The sequence below is a fragment of the Salmo trutta genome, chromosome 8, assembly GCF_901001165.1.
Source record: "Salmo trutta chromosome 8, fSalTru1.1, whole genome shotgun sequence".
In the NCBI taxonomy this organism is placed as follows: domain Eukaryota; kingdom Metazoa; phylum Chordata; class Actinopteri; order Salmoniformes; family Salmonidae; genus Salmo; species Salmo trutta.
The window spans coordinates 23,313,410-23,337,622 of NC_042964.1; the positions used below are offsets into that span (position 1 = coordinate 23,313,410).

Below are 24,213 nucleotides of genomic sequence, written 5' to 3' on the forward strand. Positions count from 1 at the left end.
TAAATCGTTTGATGGGGTTTTCAATTTGGGGCATTTCATGTATATTGTTAGATTGTTACAGTGTATCATTTTATTGTTTTACATTACTCGACAGCGCCTCCAGAACGACATCTGAATACCCACCTCCAGTCGGATTGTGCAAGCGACCATGCGCCCCCCACTACTGTATATTTTCCCGCCACCTCCACCCCCACTACTGTATATTTTCCCGCCACCCCCACTACTGTATATTTTCCCGCCACCCCCACTACTGTATATTTTCCCGCCACCTCCAGAATTCGAAATTCCTGAACACGTCACGCTGGAAACAAACGTTTTATTGCACAAACATTTAAAACATGTTCTTCTTACTGCTGGAATCAGATGTGCATGGTAGGCTCTTGCAAATAGTTATTTATCATGGTGATAAAATCATAATCTTTAATAGATTAGTTAATTGGATTTTTTGCTATTTTTTTATTTTCTTTTACCTTTTAGGGATATAAACCAAAATTCAAACCAAAAAAATATTACGTTCTGATACATAAAACATTTAATTTTTCCATAAAACATTTTAATCACCATTAGGAGAACAACCTTTTCATTCATTTCTTTTTTCTTTTTTACTATTTATGAACATGTTTGTGCAATTTATGTTCTGCACCCATAATATACTGACAATGACAACTGGTAAGAGATTAGAATTCAGAACCCATAATTTCTCTTTCACTAATCCAATGCCAAGCAAATCTATTGATGCACGTGGTGAAACCATATGAAAAATAATTACTATTGTACAGAATTACGATGTAACAAAATAATTATATTATCTCTATGGGTAAAATACTGATATTGCTTATTTACACTTCACTGACGTTTTCATAAGCATCTCAGAGACGAAGTGCTGACCTAGGAACAGTTGTCTTTTAGATCAAAATGAATAAGATTACATATGACAGCAGGGGACATGATCCTAGATCAGCACCCCTACTTAGAGACGCTTTATGAATATGGGCCCAGATTGAGATTAAACAGGAAAAAAATTATGAGGTTAAGAAATCAAAAGTTATTTTTCCTTTCTCCTACTGAAATAAAAGTACAAACTGGTTTAGTGTTATTGTGTGCAGTGTTTAAATGATTATGTATTTTCTTTCAAATACATTTTTCCAACTCTTATTTCACCACATAATGGTTTTTCAAAAACAAACTGTAAACCTGAATGTTCCTAATATGCATACTTTAAAGGTGAGAAGCCTTCCCATTCAACGGGAATCATTTTCACTATAGAACAACTGTACAGATATTTCATATAATATATTTCTATATGTAGTACAGACATGCTTTTGTCAGGTACTGGAGAAAGGAATCATGTCAGTTCTATACATAGCATTTCTATCTGCAACGTTCTGAATGTTGCACACTCCTGAACACAGCCCAGAGGTTTATTTTATGTCAAACCCGGTCCCTTGCTCTGGAAACCAACTGTCTTAACCATTAGACCGAGAGGAAATTCGGGTGACACTGATTTTAAGTTGCAGGCAGGGCTACCAAATCACAATGCATGATTTACAGTGCATTCGAAAAGTATTCAGACCCCTTTACATTACAGCCTTCTTCTAAAATGTATTCAATTGTCCCCCCCCCAATCAATCTACACACAATACCTGATAATGTCAAAGCAAAATTAGGTTTCGACATTTTTGAAAATGTATAAAAAATTAAAAACGGAAATATCAAATTTGCACAAGTATTCAGACCCTTTACTCAGTACTTTGTTGAAGCACCTTTGGCAGCAATTACAGCCTTGATTATTCTTGGGTGTGATGCTACAAGCTTGGCACACCTGTATTTGGGGAATTTCTCCCATTCTTCTCTGCAGAGCCTCTCAAGCTCTGTCAGGTTGGATGGGGAGCGTCGCTGCACAGCTATTTTCAGCTCTGTCCAGAGATGTTCGATCGGGTTCAAGTCCGGGCTCTGGCTGGGCCACTCAAGGACATTCAGAGACTTGTCCCGAAGCCACTCCTGCGTTGTCTTGGCTGTGTGCTTAGGGTCATTGTCCTGTTCAACGGTGAACCTTCGCCCCTCAGTCTGAGGCCCTGAGCGAGCAGGTTTTTATTGCGGATCTCTCTGTACTTTGCTCCGTTCATCTTTCCCTCGATCCTGACTAGTCTCCCAGTCCCTACCACTGAAAAACATCCCCACAGCATGATGCTGCCACCACCATGCTTCACCGTAGGGATGGTGCCAGGTTTCCTCCAGACGTGACGCTTGGCATTCAGGCCAAAGAGTTCAATCTTGGTTTCATCAGACCAGAGAATCTTGTTTCTCATGGTCTGAAAGTCCTTAGGTGCCTTTAGGCAAACTCCAAGCAGGCTGTCATGTGCCTTTTACTGAGGAGTGGCTTCCGTCTGGCCACTCTACCATAACGGCCTGATTAATGGAGTGCTGCAGAGATGGTTGTCCTTCTGGAAGGTTCTCCCATCTCCACAGAGGAATTCTGGATCTCTGTCACTGACCATTGGGTTCTTGGTCACCTCCCTGACCAAGGCCCTTCTCCCCCAATTGCTCAGTTTGGCCGGGCGGCCGTCTCTAGGAAGAGTTTCCGTGGTTCCAAACTTCTTCCATTTAAGAATGATGGAGGCCACTGTGTTCTTGGGGACCTTCAATGCTGCAGACATTTTTTGGTACCATTCCCCAGAGCTGTGCCTCGACACAATCCTATCTCAGAGCTCTACGAATAATTCCTTCGACCTCATGGCTAGGGCTGTGGTGGTCATGAAATTTTGTCAGCCAGTGATTGTCAAGCAAATAACTGTCAGTCTCACGGTAATTGACCGTTAATTAACATAAGCACATTTAGCATAAACTGGTTTCCACACACAGCCCACAAGCCATTTTAAAATGTTGAATAAATCCATGTAATATAGCCTACACCTTCACAATAAATCCATTATTGTTTTAGACAGGTCTAAAGAAGCATGATAAGAAGAAAATGTAGTCTATTTCAGAAGAACAGAATAGCATACTCTGAGTTGTCCTTGTGTTAGGTCCTGATGTGGCTATGTCAAATGGCTGTGGGCTACACTACTTCATTTAGCAGACAAGATTTGCTTATAATTCCGTGGCATTATTTTATAGTATTTAACAAAGCAGAATAAAATATAAATAGTCTCTCGATTTGAGGGAATGAGCACATGCGGCTATTCTGTGTTGAGCGGTTAACAAAGAAATAGGTATTCCTATATGCTTAATTTAGAGTTATCAATGTAACTTTAGTTGTTCTACAAACGTTGTAAGGCTGCATGATGAGACTAATGATGATTTGAAAAAGTTGCTTGAATGGCATGAGCCCCGCTTAATTTTTTGTGCAGGCTGTACACACTCCAATAGTCTCATTCACAATTTAACAAGCACCTGATAATGCCTCGATTTTCACGGTGGCATTCCCTTTGTGGCCGTAATGCACCCTAAAAAAATCCATGCCTTTTGCGGCCCTGAGTGCTGCGTTGTGCTCTTCTCCCCGAGTGTGCTGCGCAATCTGTCACGTGATCGGGTTTTTCCTCACAGGCTACAAGTTAAGACAGACATATCGGGCACGCAACTGCACGAGTCCTTATCCAATTCCGAGGTACATATTGAAGATATTGGATGAACTGTCCACATTTACTTTTCATCAGCCGACAAGGTGAGTAGGCCTAACGAACAGGAAAATAACTAGTCTATGTCAAGCTGCTATCCCCCGTAGTACAAAGGTTGACCTATTCTATTCTGTGCGAGAAATTAATATTCCAAACAGTCTGGGACAGTTGTGGGATGCTATAGATCCCAAATTAATACAGTCACTAGCATCAAAAAAACTTTTTTATGCAATATGACTGACACAACAGATCAGAACGTTTAGCTTAAAATGTTGATAAACTATTAGGCTATTTCTTCACATTATAAGTGCAGCAATGCGCACATGGTATAGTAGGCTATAAGCGCGAATGTTCAATTAGAGGAAAACACCATTATCAAAAGTGACCGCAAAGGCAATAATGCATGTAATGCTTATATTATAAAGGTGCATTTTTTATGGTGAAAATGATCTTCCCCAAACTTGAAACTCACACGCTACTTATATATGCCAGTTAGGCTCTACACCCCTTGTAAAGCGGATTAAATGTGCTTAATTTTAAGAAGTTATTTGGCCACTTTAGTGATACAAATCTTATTAAAACATAGAAGCCTATGGGCTAGGCTACATGAGGTGTGTGACTATGATACGAACAAGTGATAATATATAATTCACAAGACAGGCTAATATTGTCACCCATCAGACTAGTCTTGATTTAATTTTTTCTTTACATATACTTAATAATATATGTGTGACATTAGTTTTGATTTCGAATGAACCATTATCATGCACCTGTATCAAAACAGGGCAGTGTGAAAAAATAAGTCATCTATGCACCTATATAGCGAATGGAGGACGCTTTTCCCAGTGGTTTATTTTCATGCCAGCCAGGTAGGCTATACTCCTGTTGTAAATATAAGTAATGTGCTTAACATTAGGAAAGTTGAGAAATGAATAAATATAGTAGGCCTAGCCTTTTAGAAAGCTGATGGGATCCTCCTCTTTTTATTAGTGACCATCACTGTTTTCTCCCACAATTGCATAGCCTATAGAAATGTTGCACAACATGAGCTGATGGGCTCTCATGAAGTGTTTGATTCGATTTTAGAACACATTTGCTTTGATGTCAGAGTGATTAGAGGGACAATAGATTGCTGAGTACCAGGCAGTTAGCAAGTTTGGTAGGCTACCAATGACCAGCATCAGAGCTTGGAGAAGCTTAATTACCGTGACTAAACGGTCATGTGGAATTTGACTGCTTTCATGACTCGTGACTGCCGGTGTGGCAGTAATATGGTCACCGCAACAGCCCTACTCATGGCTTGGTTTTTGCTCTGACATGCACTGTCAACTGTGGGACCTTATATAGACAGGTGTGTGCCTTTTCAAATCCTGTCTAAATCAGTAGAAAGATCTTAAGGATGATCAGTGGAAACAATTTCGAGTCTCATAGCAAAGGGTCTGAATACTTATGTAAATAAGGTATTTCTGTTGTTTATTTTTTATACATTTGCAAAAATGTAAAAAAAACTGTTTTTGCTTCGTCATTATGGGGTATTGTGTGTAAATTGATGAAGATTTCTTTTCTTCATTTAATCCATTTTAGAATAAGGCTGTAACGTAACAAAATGTGGAAAAAGTCAAGGGGTCTGAATACTTTCCGAATGCACTGTACATACCTTGAAATCACTTGGATACGACAACACTGATACCATGGTCAGGAGAAAAACCTTCATTAGCCGTAGAGTTGGATAGATTAAAACAGTCTATTTTTACATGGACAGCACCATTTGCAAATATGTGCCCTTTGTCCAACTCTATGGCACGAGCTATGAAATGCAAGCGACATACCAGTGGTGCATCTAGCGTTATATTACATATTACCTTAAAAACATTTAATATAAAATGATTTAATTATTATTTAAACTTCATAATGTATCATCACAGGAGTATTGGTCTTCTGCTTGATTATTCTATGAGGACAAAGTCTGGTTGTGGAAAAAAGCCAAGTCCCTCTCTTCTCTTCTCCATTCTTCACTCCCCTCTCCTTTCTCTTTAGTCTTGGCTAATCCCTATCATGTCCATATATCACTCTTCTCTCCTCTCACTCCTCTTTGAAGTCTGTCCATCTATCACTCCTCTCTTCTGGCCATTCCTTACGTGACAGTGGAGTTCTGCCCTCGAATCGCACACCAGGCCATGAACACATCCCTATAAAGACAATAAATTGGAGAAGAAAAAAAGATAAAAAATAAAATAAAATCAATCAACTAATCAGTAATAAAAAAAATGAATCACAATTAGAGCAGAAATGTTGCTTTATCGGCATTTTCCTTTCCTGGCTACCCAAACGCTATGCTACGCCACGCCCACAGACAATCGTTTCCTCTCCACAATGAGTCTGGATCTGAGCTGTCGAAACGTTTGGTTATTAGGTTATAAAATTATTGCATTGGAGCTCCTAGAGTGTGCGGCTCTCTTTTTCTTTTCCAAGTGTTCTACTCCGCTAGCCAGCACCTCGCCTAAACAGGTGTGCGGTTCTTTCGCCTCGAGGCCATTCTTTGGGAAGAACATGATCTATCTTGACTCCTAAGTGTTTCAGGTGGTAATGTCAGTGTGTACTGTATATGTGTCTGTATGGTTGCATTTAGACAGGCAGCCCAATTCTGATATTTTTTCCACTAATTGGTATTTTGACCAATCATCAGATCTTTTCACATCAGATTTTTTTCAGCACTGATATGATTGATCAAAAGTGAAAAAAAGTGAGAAAAAAAAGCTCAGAATTGGGCTGCCTGTCTAAACGCAGCCTGTGTGTCCAACCATCTATCTGTCTGTACCTGCAGTGTGTGGCCACACACTCGTTGCTGCAGTATTCCCTGTCCCAGTCCTTGTTCTCTACAGCTGGGTTGGTGCAGCCGGCTCGGACACACAGGTTATCGCTGCAGGTCTGGGTCACATCTGGCCCTGGAGACACATTCAACTCCACCTGCATCTGGGAAGGGAGGGAGGGAGGGAGGGAGAGGGGGAGAGGTGAAAGACCAGGGGGAGAGAGAGGTAGGGGAGAGAGAAAGACAGTGGTTGATATACAGTAGTGTGAAGGATACCAACCATTAGATGACCAGGGCCCTGAGTTTTCAGAGAAAATGATGAAAACATATGCTAAAGTTTCTCTATTCTATACTTCTCTTACCCCTTCTTCTCCTTCAGCCCCGTCCTCGGCTTCCGTCGAACAGGCCGTTACTAAGGCAGCGGACTGTACCACCTCCCCCGAGGTCGGAGTGCCCCCCCCCAACGCGGCTAACCCCCCTGCCGCCGTGTCGATAATGGGAGAGTCCAAATCGGAGGCGGGAGGGACGATCTTGATCTGCAGAGGGGGTGGTGCCATGGCACCCCCGCCTCTTGGTTTGGCCTGCAGTGGCGGTGGGGCCTGGGCATGTACCATCTGCTGGAGACGGGGCGGAGGAGGGGTGTTCTGCATCTGTTGGAGTGGTGGCGGCTGCCGAGTAGACAATACCGTACTACTTGACACCACCATTACCCCTGATGGCGACGTCTGTTGCTTGATGATGATTTTAGTAACGGTGGGGGGGCTTGGAGCCAGGGCGGGCGTAGGAGTGGGAGGTTTGTGCGCCCCTGTACGGGAGCGGGTGGTGACCTGAGGGAGGTCTCCACCTGCTAGGATGATGTTGGAGGTGCAGATGTTGGTGATGGTGTTCTCTTCAGGGGCGAGGTGGGGGACGGAGGAACGGGTGGAACGGGGAGCAGGGGCGGGGAGTGGGGCAACGGGAGGAGGAGAGGGAGGCGATGGGGAAGTGTCCAAAACCTCAATGGTCGGCTGGGAGAGAGAAGAGGAGGAGAAAGGTAGAGGGGTTGCAAGAGAGAGGAGTTGAGAGGGAAAAGAGGAGATTTAGTTTACACACTGACAAAGGGTGGCCATCATAATAAACCTACTCACACACATAACTGAAGTGTTCTCTAGGAATACTTGTCTTGCCTCACCTGAGAAAGCTGATTATCTCTGTAGGCTGCCAGAGCCTCGAAATACTCCTTCTTAGCTGCTTCCGTCTTCCTCTTGTACACCTGAGAGGAATACACATACAGGGATATCATGAACCCGATACCATTACATTATTCATATCTGCGTGTGCTTGTGTGCTTTACATGTCCTTGTGTAGTGAATGTGATTGTGAACATGCGCATTTGCACATGTGAACGTGTGTGTGTGTGTGTGTGTGTGTGTGTACCTGCTTCTGCTCCTCCCCCAGGCTATCCCACATGGAGGCCACTATCTTGGACACCTCTCCGAAGGTGGCGCTGGGGTTCTGGCCCTTAATGGCTGCCTGTGTGTCCCTGAAGAACAGAGCGTAGGCCGACACAGGCTTCTGGGGCTCGTCAGGGTCTTTCTTTTTCTTCCCTTTCTTCCCTCCTCCACCTCCTCCTCCGGCCGCTCCCCCTCTCCGGACGAGGGTAGGAGGGGTGCTGGAGGACGGAGCGAAGGAAGGAATGGGGGAGTCGGAGAGAGGGGGCTCGAGGGAGATGACGCCGAGAGAGATAGGGGACTCCACCAACACACTCTGCTGAGTTAGAATGGAAGAAAGAGGGGTGGGATGGGAGAAAGGGAGGAATAGCAAAAACAAGGACATCAGTTTCATATAAAGTGACGTTTGTATACAAATTTGTGTGTGACTGTAATCAATGAAGAGACTGAGGCAGACAGACAAACCAAACAACAGACAGACTGACTAGTAGACAGACCAACCAATAGGACTGACCTGTCTGAAGTCGTCCATGTCGTCGTCCTGTAGCGAGCCGGCCGGCGAAGCAGCGGCCGACGGCGGTTGGTCAGGTGACTGCGACCTCGCCAGGATGGCCCCGCCCCCTAGGCTGAGCCCCAGCTGGGCGCTGAGCTCCGATTGGTCGATGGTGGTCAGCTGGTTGTGGCCCAACAGGCCGTGGCCCATGTCACTCAGTGGGACATCTATGGTCATGGGGGAGGAGCTGCTGAACTGGGAGCCAACGGAGTGGCCCAGATCCTGGAAAATGAGGCAGGGTTCATACTCAGAAAAAGCCAAAGACAATGTATTACAGGCAGGACCGGCCGGCCCATTAGGCAGGATTAGGCGGCCGCTGACACCAGCAGATTGACGAAGGGCGGGATTTTCCGAGCTAAACTGACCAAGACACACCGTCAACAACACATAAAGCCTCACATAATTCTTCCCAAAAATAACTACAATTCCTCTCACCTAGTGGCATATGGATTATTTAGGTGAGCGCTGATGCCCTCCTGTGATAAGCAGAGTCCACTTTGTCAAAAGCTGGGGCGCAAAATATTTTGCTCGTCCCATGCCGAATGCGCCTCTCCAGTGTGCTGTTGGCGAGACACACCTCTGCGGTGCTCCACCAACATTACTTTAAAAAAAAATCATCTAACATAAATCATTTAGCCTATGGTAGAAAGAGTATATGGCCTTTGCTGTAGCCTACAGGTAAAATGTATGTCAACGTCATGAGACAGACACTTAACATCATGCACGCTTCTCCGATCAAATAGCCTAACCTAAATGGCACCCAATCAAAAAAAAAAAATAAGTGCTTCGATGTGAATATGGCATGTTAACAAACATCATATCCTTAAAACAGGACAGCTCAAAGTAAAATGGATAATATGGAATGGAAAAATCAGGCTACTCACAACCGCTGTCCAGGAGTTTCATACTTGGAGCTAAATTGTCATGATAATCAGTGGTTTTCAAGTTTGTATCCATAATTGTTTTTACAAGATGATCATAGTGAAAAATAAAATGCTTCTGCATTTCCCGCTATGTAAACACATTGATTCTCATTGCAAATAGGCTCAGGATAACTCCTGATAAAGTTAGGTAGCTGATATTCAGAGCTTAAACAGACAAAATGATTAGTAACAGGAAGCAGGACTAATAAAGCCAATGCAACTGCCTATTTTAGAAATGGTAGGTCTACCACATGGATGAGCATTCATTAAATGTCATTGTGGGCTGACACTGTAGGCTACACCCCAGCATTGGAGGCTGGTGGGAGGAGGTATAGGAGGATCAGGCCCATTGTAATAGCTGGAATGGAATAAAAGGTTTCCATATGTTTGATACTGTTCCATTTATTCCAGTCCAGCCATTACAATGAGCCCGTCCTCTTATAGCTCCTCCCACCAGCCTCCACTGCACCCCAGTAAGCACGGACCAACGCGGACGTCTTTTGGACATATTTTTGGGGGTCCTGCCTGGATGACTTTTTTTGTATTGATTTGGTACGTTCCGGACTTGATTTCAACATCCATGGACCGGATCTAATCTGAACCAATCATAGACGTCTATGTTAAGTTGAGATTCGGTCCGGTCTGGACCGGCCTTGATTTGGCCCAAACATAGATGTCTATGTTTGGTTCAGATTTGGTCCGGTCCGGTCCTACTCAAGACATCTTTTCAACTTTCATTCAGAACCGAAAATGAACCCCAAAAAAATTGTCTCGCCTAGGGCGGCAGAAGGGCCAGGGCCGGGCCTGATTACAGGCAGCAACCATCTTGTTATCAAAAAATTGACCTGTGAAAAGGGCCCAATTCAGATAATTTCACATTTCTGTCAAGAACTAATTGTGTCGGAAATGGAACCCTAATAGGCTATTACCTACAGTACCAGTCAAACATTGACACACCAAATCATTCCAGGGTTTGTGTTTATTTTTACTATGTTCTACATTGTAGAATAATAGTGAAGACATCAAAACTATGAAATAACACATATGGAATCATGTACTAACCAAAAACGTTTTAAACAAATATATATATATATATATTTTATGTTCTTCAAAGTAGCCACCCTTTGTCTTGATGACAGCTTTGCACACTCTTGGCATTCTCTCAACCAGCTTCATGAGGTAGTCACCTCGAATGCATTTCAATTAACAGGTGTGCCTTGTTAAAAGTTAATTTGTGGAATTTATTTTCTTTGAGCCAATCAGCTGTGTTGTGACAAAGCAGGGGTGGTATACAGAAGATAGCCCTATTTGGTAAAGGACCAAGTCCATATCATGGCAAGAACAGCTAAAATAAGCAAAGAGAAGTGACAGTCCATCATTACTTTAAGACATGAAGGTCAGTCAATGCGGAACATTTCAAGAACTTGGAAAGTTTAAGCGCAGTCGCAAAAACCATCAAGCGCTATGATGAAACTGGCTCTCATGAGGACTGCCACAGGAAAGGAAGACCCAGAGTTACCTCTGCTGCAGAGGTTAAGTTCATTAGAGTTGTGTAAGGGCTATTTGACCAAGAAGGAGTGATGGAGGGCTGCATCAGATGACCTGGCCTCTAATATCACCTGACCTCAACCCAATTGAGTGAAGGAAAAGCAGCCAACAAGTGCTTAGCATATGTGGGAACTCCTTCAAGACTGTTGGAAAAGCATTCCAGGTGAAGATGTCTTCACTATTATTCTACAATGTAGAAAATAGTAAAAAATAAAGAGAAACCCTGGAATGAGTAGGTGTGTCCAAACATTTGACTGGTACTGTACATAGTGTACTACATTTGGCCAGATTCATATGCAGGCCCTTTTCAAAAGCAGTGTACTACATAAAGACTAGGGTGCCATTTCAAAAGCATCCTCAACCCTTGCAGTCCTCACCATGCCCAGAGCAGACCCCAGAATAGCTCCTCCTCCACCGGACTGACTGATGACCCCCAGACTCAGGTGGTGGTCCAGTCCCTGAGACCCCGGGTGGGGATTCACAAAGGTGGAGGCGAAGGACGGGTCGTCTCCCCCGACCACAACGTTCCCGGGGGTGGACAAGCCACCGCGCTCTCCATCCGACAGCTCTCCGAAGTGGGCCACCACATCGGACACGGTGAGCGCCTGGTCTGGATCCAGGGAGATGGGGGGGATCTCGAACTCCTCATCTCCCAGACTGGGGGTGTGGAACGTCTATTGGGGAAGAGCGAGAGGGAGAAGAGATGGTAGGGGATGGGGGAGCGGAGACGGTAAGAAGGAAAGGGGGTATGGAGAAAAGAGGAAGAGAAGAGAGAGAAGAGGGGAAAGAGGGTGGGAAGAGCAAAGGTTATAATTATTATAGATTGAGACTTCCTCACCTGCTATATTGGGTGTGAGTGTTGTGTGAGTAACTGCAGATTGTGTGTATTGTAAAGAGAGAGACAACATAGTGGAGAGAAAAAGAGAGTGAATGAGAGTTTAGAAGCGAGAGAAGTGGAAGGAAGGAATGAGTAGCTACCTCAGAGGATGAGAGGAACGGATTGCCTGCCCCGCTGATGGTCAGGTAGTTGTCACTGCCTTCAGGGAACTGAAACACACACACGGGTCAAATCATCATCGCATAGGAGAATAAGTCTCATTATCATCATCCTAACAGTCAGCATCCCTTTAAAACATCTGTGGCATCATACAAGGCTCGAACAAGGCTGCTGTATCACATCCGGCCGTGATTGGGAGTCCCATAGGGCGGCGCACAATTGGCCCAGCGTTGTCCGGGTTTGGCCGGGGTAGGCCGTCATTGTAAATGAGAATTTGTTCTTAACTGAGCACATCTACTGCTGCTAAGCTTCCCAGTAAAGCAAACGAAAGTAATTAAGCATTCCAGAAGAAAAGTGCTCAAAATAGCCCATGTTAATATATGCAGCTTAAGAAACAAGGTTCATGAAATCAACAATTTGCTAGTAACAGATGACATCCATATTCTGACTCTCTCTGAAACTCACTTAGATAATACCTTTGATACAGTGGTAGCAATACAAGGTTATAACATTTATAGAAAAGATAGAATTGCCAATGGTGGAGGTGTTGGTGTTTATACTCAGAACCACATTCCTGTAAAGATTAGAGGATCTCATGTCAAATACTGTTGAAATAATATGGCTACAGGTTAATCTGCCTCACCTAAAACCCATTCTGGTGGGAAGCTGCTACAGACCACCAAGTGCTAAGTCAGTATCTGGATAATATGTGTGAAATGCATGTGATATCAACAGAGGTATATTATCTAGGTGATTTAAATATTGACTGGCTTTCATCAAGCTGCCCATTCAAGAAAAAGCTCCAAACTGTAACCAGTGCCTGCAACCTGGTTCAGGTTATCAGTCAACCTACCAGGGTAGTTACAAACGGCACAGGAACGAAATCATCAACATGTATTGATCACATCTTTACTAATGCTGCAGAAATGAGCTTGAAAGCAGTATCCAGACCCATCAGATGTAGTGATCACGATATAGTAGCCATATCTAGGAAAACCAAAGTTCCAACGGCTGGGCCTAACATAGTGTATAAGAGGTCATACAAGAAGTTTTGTAGTGATTCCTATGTTATTGATGTAAAGAATATCTGTTGGTCCGTGGTGTGTAATGAGGAGCAAACCATCACAAAACCAACTGATATTGCCAACTACTTTAATGATTTTTTTAATTGGCAAGATTAGCAAATTTAGGCATAACATGCCAGCAACAAACGCTGACACTACACATCCAAGTATAACTGACCAAATTATGAAAGACAAATTCCGTAAAGTTAGTGAGGAAGAGGTGAAAAAAGTATTGTTGTTTATCAACAATGACAACTTGGATGGAAAATGACTGAGGATAATAGCGGATGATATTTTCGCTCCTATTTGCCACATCTTCAATCTAAGCCTACTAGAAAGTGTGTGCCCTCAGGCTTGGAGGGAAGCAAAAGTCATTCCGCTACCTAAGAATAGTAAAGCCCCCTTTACTGGCTCAAATAGACGACCAATCAGCCTGTTACCAACCCTTAATAAACTTTTGGGAAAAAATGGTGTTTGACCAGATACAATGCTATTTTACAGTAAACAAATTGACAACAGACTTTCAGCATGCTTATAGAGAAGGACATTCAACAAGCACAGCACTTACACAAATGACTGATGATTGGCTGAGAGAAATTGATGATGAAAAGATTGTGGGGGCTGTTTTGTTAGACTTCAGTGCGGCCTTTAACATTAATCGATCATAGTCTGCTGCTGGCAAAACTTATGTGTTATGGCTTTACACTCCCTGCTACATTGTGGATAAAGAGTTACCTGTATAGCAGAACACAGAGGTTGTTCTTTAATGGAAGCCTCTCCAACATAATCCAGGTAGAATCAGAAATTCCCCAAGGCAGCTGTCTTGGCCCATTACTTTTTTTATTCTTTACTAATGAATTGCCACTGGCCTTGAGGAAAGCCAGAGTGTCTATGAATGCGGATGACTCAACAATATACATGTTAGCTACTACAGTGACTGAAATGACTGCAACACTTAACAAAGAGTTGCAGTTAGTTTTAGAGTGGGTGGCAAGGAATAAGTTAGTCCTAAATATTTATAGAACTAAAGGCATTGTATTTGGGACAAATCATTCACTAAACCTCAACTAAATATTGTAATAAATAATGTGGAAATTGAGCAAGTTGAGGTGACTAAACTGCTTGGAGTTACCCTGGATTGTAAACTGTCATGGTCAAAACATATTGATACAGTAGCTAAGATGGGAAGAAGTCTGTCTATGATAAGGCACTGCTCTACCTTCTTGACAGCACTGTCAACAAGGCAGGTCCTACAGGCCCTAGTTTTGTCGTACCTGGACTACTGTTCAGTCGTGGGGTCAGGTGCCACAAAAAAGGACTTAGGAAAATTGCAATTGGTTCAGAACTGGGCAGCACGGCTGGCCATTGGATGTACACAGAGGGCTAATATTAATAATATGCATGTCAACCTCTCCTGGCTGAAAGTGGAGGAGAAATTGACTTCATCACTGCTTGTATTTAAGATGTATTGACATGTCGAATGCACCGAGCTGTCTATTTGAATTACTGGCGCACAGCTCGGACACCCATGCATACCCCACAAGAGGTCTCTTCACAGTCCCCAAGTCCAGAACAGACTATGGAAGGCGCACAGTACTAAATAGAGCCATGACTACATGGAACTCTATTCCACATCAAGTACCTCATGCAAGCAGAACATTTTGATTTAATAAACAGATTTTTTTTAAAACACCTTATGGAACAGCAGGGACTGTGAAGCAACACAAACATAGGTGCATACACACACACACACACGATAGCATACGCACACATACACATGGATTTTGTACTGTATATTTATGTGGTAGTGGTAGAGTAGGGGCCGAGGGCACACAGTCTGAATGTTTTGTAATGTTTTTTAAATTGTATAAACTGCCTTAATTTTGCTGGACCCCAGGAAGAGTAGCTGCTGCCTTGGCAGCAGCTGATGGGGATCCATAATAAATACAAATACTGACTTGCCTAGTTAAATAAAAAAAATATATAAAAATAGGGATGGCAGCACCTCATCAGACCATAATAACCAACAACTAGATATAATGTTCACGCAAACTTTACCATTCATCAAAACATTGAAAAGGAAAATCTCAATAACAGCTGAGCTCACATCACTTCCCCACACACGTACTGGATATACTACATATTCAACTAAGCCCTTACATGCTGTTGTAAAATAGTTATTGTACAGGATTCTGAGTGCATGTGAGAGTCAGTGAGTTTTCCATAGAGCACAACACACAGACAGACACACAGGTCGCTTGTCAAATCAATCTCGCTGTCAGTCACCTTATTGTCATATCCATTGAAAGACCCAGGGTCCAGGAATTCTGGATCTCCGTGTGGCCCAGTCCCATCCGTTAGATCGGAATAAAAATTCAGGTCCATTATCTAATGGCGCCTCGTATGACATTAAATCAATGCAATTGGTTGATATACGGAATAAATCTAATCTAAAACGTCTGTACCACTGACTGTTTTAGTACCACCAAATGTATAACCAAAAAAAGATATGACTCGAGGCTACACACCGAATTCAGATTTCTGTCATGAAATATGCAGGATTTAGCGACGTGATGGTATGAAACGAAGCAGTTGTTACCTATGCTCATATGGCCAAATAATTATTGTAGTGCACGCCAGCGCTCTCACTCACACCAAAAATAACCTCTCTTTACTAATTAGCGTGGCTATCCTAGCTGACGCAAGGCTGTGTAGTACCGAATCATGTGCTAATGGTATCTCTGGTTAAAATTCTACAGCTACTACACCCGAAAAAAGACAAACTCATGTTAACAGATGGGTAATATTACAAGTTATATGGAGTCCCGCAAATAGCCGTATTTTGATGTGTCTTGAGGCAGTTCAGAATTGACCTCGTCTGGTTCTTTCTCACAGCTGCTCTACTCTGCGCTCGAACAAGGCTGCTCAATGGATCCTGAACTGTGGATTTGGATTGGAATCAATCACCATGGGTCGGGTTCCAGTGTGGGGAATGGTTGGGAATAGAGGGTGTCTGGGATATCGGACTTTTGCTTTCACAGTTGTTTTAGTTCAAAGATTTGTCATCATGTAACAATCAACGTTCTTGTGTAGACACTCATATGGCTGGCTCAAGTCAGTATACAACCAATCTATAATTGAAATAAGTAAACAACAAATCGCACAGACTCCTCTCCCCCCAGGCCCCCATTTTTCTCAAATGGTTCATCCCAATGGCCTAGTACACCAAATTAAATAATTTTAACTGTTTATTCTCTGGAGACAGAATATTCCAGACCACTACTAACCCACTTTCAAATATTTGGTAAAGCCAATTGTCAACATAAATGTTGGTAAATAGCCATTGTCGCAGTTTTATTTGAACAGTCCAAATATGGTACGAAAGGGATCACGACCGCCCTTCTCCTGTGTTGAGATCTTGGTTTTACTAGCAAGCGTTCTCAGCTTTTGAAACAAGGCCACGTGAAGCTCACTAACTAGTTCATCTAAGGCTTCAAGGACTTTTAAAGAATCAGAAGCGAACTGCAGCTCGTGACAAACTAGGAAACTGTTAGCTATGCTAGCTAGCTAACGTTCAATCTGAATTGATGTCGGGCTGAGCGTGAGTGTTCATTGTGTGTTTTGAAAACCAAAGATTGTGGACACTTGGGCGAGCCAATCTGTACACGTTTGAATATGCCGACCACACGTGATTCCCCCACTGCGAAATTTTCTACGCTTCTTACCTCCATTATTACCCCGAAATCTGCTCTGTCCCACTTTTCTGAATTTCGCCCGTGATAATTTTTCCTAAAAAAAATGACATTGCACCGGCTTCCGTGATTGTCTCGAGAAGAGGAAGTGACATCATTTCCACAGAGCGACAAACAAGTTGAAGTTCCGCGAGCTAGAGTTACAAATGAGTTACAGTTTAACAATCATTTGAATGTTCTTGAATAAATATAACTCAATTTCTACTATATCCTTTCCTATACCATTATGTCAGAATACACAGAAAAACAAATGTTTTAAGTTGATGACTTATCGTTAACTCACATTTTCTCCCCATCTTTTTTATATTAACGTAATAAAAAAAAGATACAACTTGGGATGTCTGTTTTTATATACAAGCAAAATTGGAGGAAAAACTATCACACTGTAGAATCCATCCCTGCACAATAAAGTCAATACATTGAGAAGATCAAAGACAATCATTTAGCAGAATAAAATACCTCCAGGTTTGTGTCCCAAATGGCACCCTATTCCCTTCATTAGTGTACTACTTTTGACCAGGTCCCACTTTCACCTCTATCCTATTTTCATGAGTTCACAAGCATTGCAAGAGGCAGGAGACAATGTGATAGAAAATGTACCCGATTACCTACGTCGTGCACCCTTTTTGACCAGAGGTCAAAAATATAACATTTACATAATTATTCAGACTTTAAGCAGTACTTTGTTGAAGCACCTTTGGCAGCGATTACAGCCTCAAGTGTTCTTGGGTATGGCACTATAAGTTCAGCTACCTGTATTTGAGGAGTTTCTCACCATTCTTCTCTGCAGATCCTCTCAAACTTTGTCAGGTTGGATGGGAAGTGTCACTGCACAGCTATTTTCAGGTCTCTCCAGATATGTTTGATCAGGCTGGCTGGGCCACTCAAGGACATTGAGACTTGTCCCGAAGGCACTCCTGCGTTGTCCTGTTGGAAGGTGAACCGTCACCCCAGTTTGAGGTCCGGAGTGCTCTGGAGCAGGTTATCATCAAGGATCTCTGTACTTGGCCGGTCATCTTTCCCTCGATTCTGAATAGTTTTCCAGTCCCTGCCGCTGAAAAACATCCCCACAGCATGATGCTGCACCACCATGCCTCACCGTAGTGATGGTGCCAGGTTTTTTCCAGACGTGACACTTGGCATTCACGCCAAAGAGTTCAATCTTAATTTCATCAGACCAGAGAATCTTGTTTCTCATGGTCTGAGTGTCCTTAGGTTCCTTTTGGCAAACTCCAAGCAGGCTATAATGTGCCTTCCACTGAGGAAAGGCTTCCATCTGAACACTCAACCCTAAAGGCCTGATTGGTGGAATGCTGAAGAGATAGTTGTCCTACTGGAAGGTTCTCCCATCTCCACAGAGGAATTCTGTCAGTGACCATTGGGTTCTCGGTCACCTCCCTGACCAAGGCCCTTCTCCCCCGATTGCTCAGTTTGGCCAGGCAGCCAGCTCTAAGAGTCTTGGTGGTTCCCAACTTCATCCAATTAAGAATGGCGCCACTGTGTTCTTGGACAATTCTTTTGACCTCATGGCTTGGTTTTTGCTCTGACGTGCACTGTCAACTGTGGGACCTTATATAGACAGATGTGTGCCTTGCACATCCAAATCATGTTAAATCAATTGAATTTATCACAGGTGGACTCCAATCAAGTTGTAGAAACATCTCAAGGATGATCAATGGAAACCTGAGCTCAATTTCGAGCCTCCATAGCAAAGGGTCTGAATACTTATGTAATAAGGGATTTTTTTATTTTTAATACATTTCTAAAAACCTGTTTTTGCTTTGTCATCAGTATTGTGTGTAATTAGGGGGAAAAACTATTTAATTAATTTTAGAATAAGAATGTGATGTAACAAGATGTGGGAAAAGTCAAGGGGTCTGATACTTTCCAAATGCACTGTATATACTAGCTAGCAGATCTGACCTGCTTGCTTATAGCTGCACTAGGGTCAGATAGGCTTCCTGTGTATATTAAAAGCCAATTCATGCTTGATCCGGAAATGTGGTCCATGGCTCCGTATGAAGGGTGTAATCCCAAATTTGGTAACAATGTGGTCTCTGTAGAGCTCCGCATTAACATGATTGGTTGGCTACGGGTGGGGGCGAGAGGTGCTGTATAAACACAAACTCACTTCTTTTACAACAGCTCTCCGAAGCGCAAGAAGTATGAATGCCCCGACTTCCACAGAGGCTGTATCACCGTAAATGCTGACGGTCGGATTGACAACGCAGCGCCTTTAAGACACCATGGAGCCGGCGTGAGATATGTCTTGGAAAACATGCCTCAATCCAGGGCTGAGAAATGCATTGTAATCCAAATTATCCCAAATTTTCAACGAGAAGATTGAACTGCTGGTTTAATAGCAGTCGGTCCATCTTCTCTGTGTAACAGTTGGGAGTACAATGTGTCTCACCCTAGGATTGAGGTACAATTGAGTCTCGCACCAGCTGCGAGGTGTCTTAATCTACACAGGAAGCCTGTCCGACCCTAGTGCAGCTGTAAGCAAGCGGATCGGCTGGAGATTATAATATATACACACATAATCAAAATGTAATTAGCTAACAAAAAGTTGATTGAAAAATATGCTAAAAATATATTCAATATCTACAAAGCTCTCTGCCTAAGCAACCTCACAGCCCCATGGCACCTCTCTGTCCTATACATTTATCCAACTACATTTCAGTAGACGTACAAGAGTAGTTCTCACATTTAATTTATTCTCCATCTCCAAAACAAATATCTTTAGAAAAATATTGACACTAGTACACACATTAATTGAACAGTTGATTTTGACAGCTCTGAAAAACACATTTATATGGATTAGGAGAATCACATACAGCACTTCATGTCCAAAATGATGTGTTCTCTATACACACAGAATAAAAACTCAATTTAAAAATTATATTCTGGCAGGGCAAATAGCCTATGTAGGAGCCGGCCTGAGATTTTCATGAGCAGATTTCTCAGGCTAGCCCCAAGACATACATCCTCTGGGCCCATACGTCTCAAACAATTGTGGAACGAGCCTCAAATCAATTGATGATAAATCAAAGCCTGATTCACACTTTAGGGCCATGCTGAGCTGTACTGTTTAGCTGGAAACGTGCTGGAAAGGACAATGTACAAAGAAAATATCCAAGCCAACGCAGTAGGTCTACGGTTCGGGTCAGCCCTGGAGGGTGAATCAGGCACAATAGTTGTCATTCATGCTTCAATCACAGAACTGGTCTGGGCTGCTGGGTGAGGAGGAGGCCGAAGCGTTTCTTCAGAGTTACCCGGTGCCGGGAGAACTTGTCGTCGGGCGAGAAGCGGGCAGGATGGGCAGAGCTGGTGGGCTGGCCCAATAGATCCACCTTCTGTTTGGTCACAGGGTGACAAGCGGTATGACAAGAAAAGAGATAGCATGAACAAGTAGCTGAGTATAACTTGTCACATAACGTTACAGGTTTGGACTGGCCCATTTTCTACAGAAGCTGTAGGGTCAGAAAAAATGATATGTAAAGTTTGGATAAGTGGACCACCTCTGCGGAACTCCATATTTTGGTGAATGCCGAACGTATGTGGACATTATAACATTTGCAGAGCTAGTTAATGGGACTTTCAATTTAAGGATACTGGGCGTCAGAGTCTCCTCAAGCCCAGGTACTGGTTCAGTTCACAGCCAGCGTCTGACATTATCAATGGCGACTCTGGAGCACTTAGGGGTTAAGTGCCTTGCTCAAGGGCACAGAAACAGATTTTTCACCTTGCCACCTCTGGGATTTGAACTAGCAACCTTTTAGTTTCTGGCCCTACCAGAGAAATAGAATGAATTATATTTCTATGGGCCCAATGGTCTTACCGCTAGGCTATCTGTGCATTAGAGACCTCCAATACCCAGAAAAGTCAGATTGAAACTGCCATTCACCAGCTCTGCAAAGCGTTATAACGTTAATTTCAAAATATGTTTGCTTGTCAACAAATACTATCTTAAATTTACTCCTGTTACGGCCAGTATGTACTGGAGCTGTTTTCGACGTCCGACCTGTGCGTGGCTGTAAGGAGATGCTGAATAGGCATTTTTTGGGGTCAATTGTATATGTTTTGGGCAGTACATATTGGCATTAACGCGAGTAAATTAGCAGTTTCTCAGCAAAAAACCACATGATCAACGAACGTATTTTGACAACGCTTGCAGAGCTGGCGGTGTAATCTGAGCGTTAGAGGTCTCTAACCCATATCGCCCTGCTTGACTGCCTTCGGTTTAGCTTTGGGACACAAGATCGGGAGTCTTTGTATTGGTTGGACTCCGTCTGCAAATAACCCATACCACAATATAGCCAGCTTCACGCCCAAAAAGTTTCCAGTCAAAAATGGGCATATGTATAATCTCTAGCAACTCTCCACCAGACTTACAGTGAAATGTGTGCTTCGCTATCAAATAAACATCTGAATCCAACTTCTGTCCTTACCATATACCTGCTGTGCTCAGTAGACGGTGGTAGATTTCATGGTAGGATTTCTCACGTGAAGTGCGTGGTCTAATGGCAGTCCGCTGTTTAACTCGACATGAATATGGTGCTTTTCGGACAAATTTTAGATTCAGACGTTTATTTGATAGCGAGGGACACATTTCACATGTGTTAGAGTTTCTAGATAGCAAATACATGGCTTTGTTGAATGGAACGTTTTTTCTTGGGGTGAAGCCGGCTAAGATGTATTGTGGTAGCGTTATTTTCGATGCACAACTAGGCTACCTGCCTCCCTAAAAAACACAATGCATTAACGCATTCCGCGAAACTTTTCTAACAATGCAAAAGACACGTAGTATGTATGTGCATAGAGTGGACACGATTCTATACAACATCATTAAATATTGCTAACGGGTTTGCTTGCTAGTTAGTTGTTAGCTAGCTAAACCTACCTTCAGAGTGTAAACTCTCTCCCCATTCTCGTTCAAGTAGAACTGCAGAAACATCGTGACGAATAACTTGTGCTTTGTAAGTTATAAACAATAATACCGCACCACCAAAGTGGACTTGTTAACTTATATTTTACAGAAAATGTTCCTGTATTTGTTGCGTTCAGCGCTTACACGTGCTTTTTTTCTCCGAGTGTTGAAAGCGGATATCCGTGAGGGGAAAAAAGTGCCTTTTGCGAAAACCCAATCGGGGAATCTTGTTTTTTTCTTATTCGATGAGGTTTAGTTGGCATCCAATTAATATTGCATTACCGCCACCTACTAGACTGGAGTATAACTCATTTGCGTGAAAATAAATAAATAAATACAACAAATACCCTACCATTTAACACCACTTTATTTATAATAATAAAAACAATACCATACTTTGTCACATGCGCCGAATACAACAGTTTTAGACCTTACATTTTACATTTTAGTTATTTAGCAGACGCTCTTATCCAGAGCGACTTACAGTAGTGAATACATACATTTCATTTTCATTTCATGCATTTTTTTTTTGTACTGGCCCCCCATGGAAATCGAACCCACAACCCTGGCGTTGCACACACCATGCTCTACCAACTGAGCCACAGGGAAGGCTACAGTGAAACGCTTACTTACAAGCCCTTAACCAACAACGCAGTTTTAAGGAAAATAGGTGTCAAGTAAAAAATAGATAGGTAAAAAATAACAAATAATGTAACTCTTCTGATGTCAAGTCTCGCACACCCAAATACCTCTCTGCAGCTACCACCACAAGCTCTATTTTCTGCGACTTACGGATCCTTGCAGTACAGTTGATAACCATTGCTATAAATGCCAAAAATCAAATCTTACTGAAACATATATCACTTGTTGGTTTATCCCTCTGTACTGGTACAGATCTACTACTCACACCACTCCTCTCAGGATCCCTCGAACTTGACCCATCTTCCTCTATTTTCTTCAAAGCCTCAGCATATGACATCTGCACTACTCTAACCAGGGAAACCTCAACCTGCCTCTCTCGCACAAGACAGTTCTGATCCCCAGCCCCATGGGCACCCCTACAATTAACACATACCACTACTTTGTTTCATGCCCTTCTGCACACTTCTCACACCTAGGAACCCCCCTCCTACACACTGCTGCCACATGCCCTTAAGTTTGACACCTGTAACAACGTAATGTATTTGGCACAAAAGCTCGTACAGGATAACTTATATATCCTAACATCACTTTGTCGGGCAAAGACTCAACATCAAAACTCAAAAGTGTCAGAGAAAGGCCCTAAAAAATGTAAAAAACTCCAGCCACCCTAGTCATAGACCGTTCTCTCTGCTACCGCATGGCAAGCGGTACCGGAGCGCCAAGTCTAGGTCCAAAAGGCTTCTTAACAGCTTCTACCCCAAAACCATAAGACTCCTGAACAGCTAATCAAATGGCTTCCCCAACTATTTGCATTGCCCCCCTCCTTCTTTTACGCTGCTGCTACTCTCTGTTTATTATCTATGCATAGTCACTTTAACTGTACCTACATTTACATATTACCTCAATTACCTCGACTAACCGGTGCCCCCGCACATTGACTCTGTACCGGTACCCCCTGTATATAGCCTCGATTCTGTTATTTTACTGCTGCTCTAATTATTTGTTACTTTTATTTTTCCTCATCTATTTTTAACACTTTTTTAACTGCATTGTTGGTTAAGGGCTTGTAAGTAAGCATTTCACTGTAAGGCGCATGTGACAAATACAATTTGATTTGATCTCCAATACTTCGCCCTCATTCACTTCCAATTCCCTTCCTGTCTTCAATTCACTCTGCTTACACTTTCTACCATTCTTCTTTAACAAACCATCTCCCCTTTTCCCACAATTTTTAACCAACTCAAGCTCACCCTCTTCCTCCCTCTCTCTCTCTTAGACCTCCTCTGCCTCTCTTTTTCCCTCCATTCCTCCTCCATATTCCAAGTATAAGTTTCCTTACAGAGGGTAGACTGACTGCATCACTTCTTTTCATAAGAAACATTAATGTGTTGAAAATCCCAAATTGTTTGCATAGTCAGCTTACACGCAGCTCTGACACACACACTTATCCCACCAGGGGTCTTTTCATAGTCCCCAAATCCAGAACATTATATAGAGCTCTTACTGCATGGAACTTCCTTCCATCTCATATTGCTCAAATAAACAGCAAACCTGGTTTCAAAAATACAGATAAAGCAATACCTCGCGGCACAACGCCTCTCCCCTATTTGACCTAGATAGTTTGTATGTATGCATTGATATGTGGGCTACGTGTGCCTTTTAAAAAATGTATGTAGGTCTGTCCTTGAGCTGTTCTTGTCTAATGATGTTCTGTATTATGTCATTCTGTATTGTTTCATGTTTTGTGTGGACCCCAGGAAGAGTAGCTGCTGCTTTTGCAACAGCTAATGGGGATCCTAATAAAATACCAAAAACTAATAATACTGCACTTCTCCTGACATACATCTTGTTCTTGCCTTGTCAAGGGACGCCGTTTAACCGGCTGTCACAATCTCCTAAATTGAGTTTTATTTGCAGTTCTCGTACTTGAAAGTTTTCATAGGATAAT

At 42.7% G+C, this 24,213-nt stretch overlaps 2 protein-coding genes across 4 annotated transcripts; both read right to left on the reverse strand.

Annotated features, from left to right (window-relative positions):
- Positions 1 to 5,304: 5,304 nt before the first annotated feature.
- On the reverse strand, positions 5,305 to 16,780 carry tox4b (TOX high mobility group box family member 4 b). 3 transcript variants are annotated; one of them, XM_029760525.1, is made up of 9 exons: positions 16,667 to 16,780; positions 11,859 to 11,927; positions 11,258 to 11,554; positions 8,371 to 8,631; positions 7,843 to 8,172; positions 7,598 to 7,678; positions 6,789 to 7,433; positions 6,436 to 6,590; positions 5,305 to 5,806 (listed from the first exon to the last, which is right to left on the reverse strand). In XM_029760525.1, exons 1-9 carry the CDS (start codon positions 16,670 to 16,672, stop codon positions 5,752 to 5,754), a joined length of 1,899 nt encoding a protein of 632 aa, XP_029616385.1. In that variant the 5' UTR covers positions 16,673 to 16,780; the 3' UTR covers positions 5,305 to 5,751. The 3 variants fall into 3 exon arrangements, with proteins under 3 accessions (XP_029616385.1, XP_029616384.1, XP_029616383.1); XM_029760524.1 differs by lacking the exon at positions 16,667 to 16,780 and adding an exon at positions 15,228 to 16,002 and having other exon boundaries at positions 6,436 to 6,584; XM_029760523.1 differs by lacking the exon at positions 16,667 to 16,780 and adding an exon at positions 15,228 to 16,000.
- Positions 16,781 to 19,390: 2,610 nt separating this feature from the next.
- Positions 19,391 to 21,847, reverse strand: LOC115198534 (H/ACA ribonucleoprotein complex subunit 3). The gene is made up of 2 exons (XM_029760526.1): positions 21,597 to 21,847; positions 19,391 to 20,049 (listed from the first exon to the last, which is right to left on the reverse strand). Exons 1-2 carry the CDS (start codon positions 21,648 to 21,650, stop codon positions 19,909 to 19,911), a joined length of 195 nt encoding a protein of 64 aa, XP_029616386.1. The 5' UTR covers positions 21,651 to 21,847; the 3' UTR covers positions 19,391 to 19,908.
- Between the last annotated feature and the right edge of the window lie 2,366 nt (positions 21,848 to 24,213).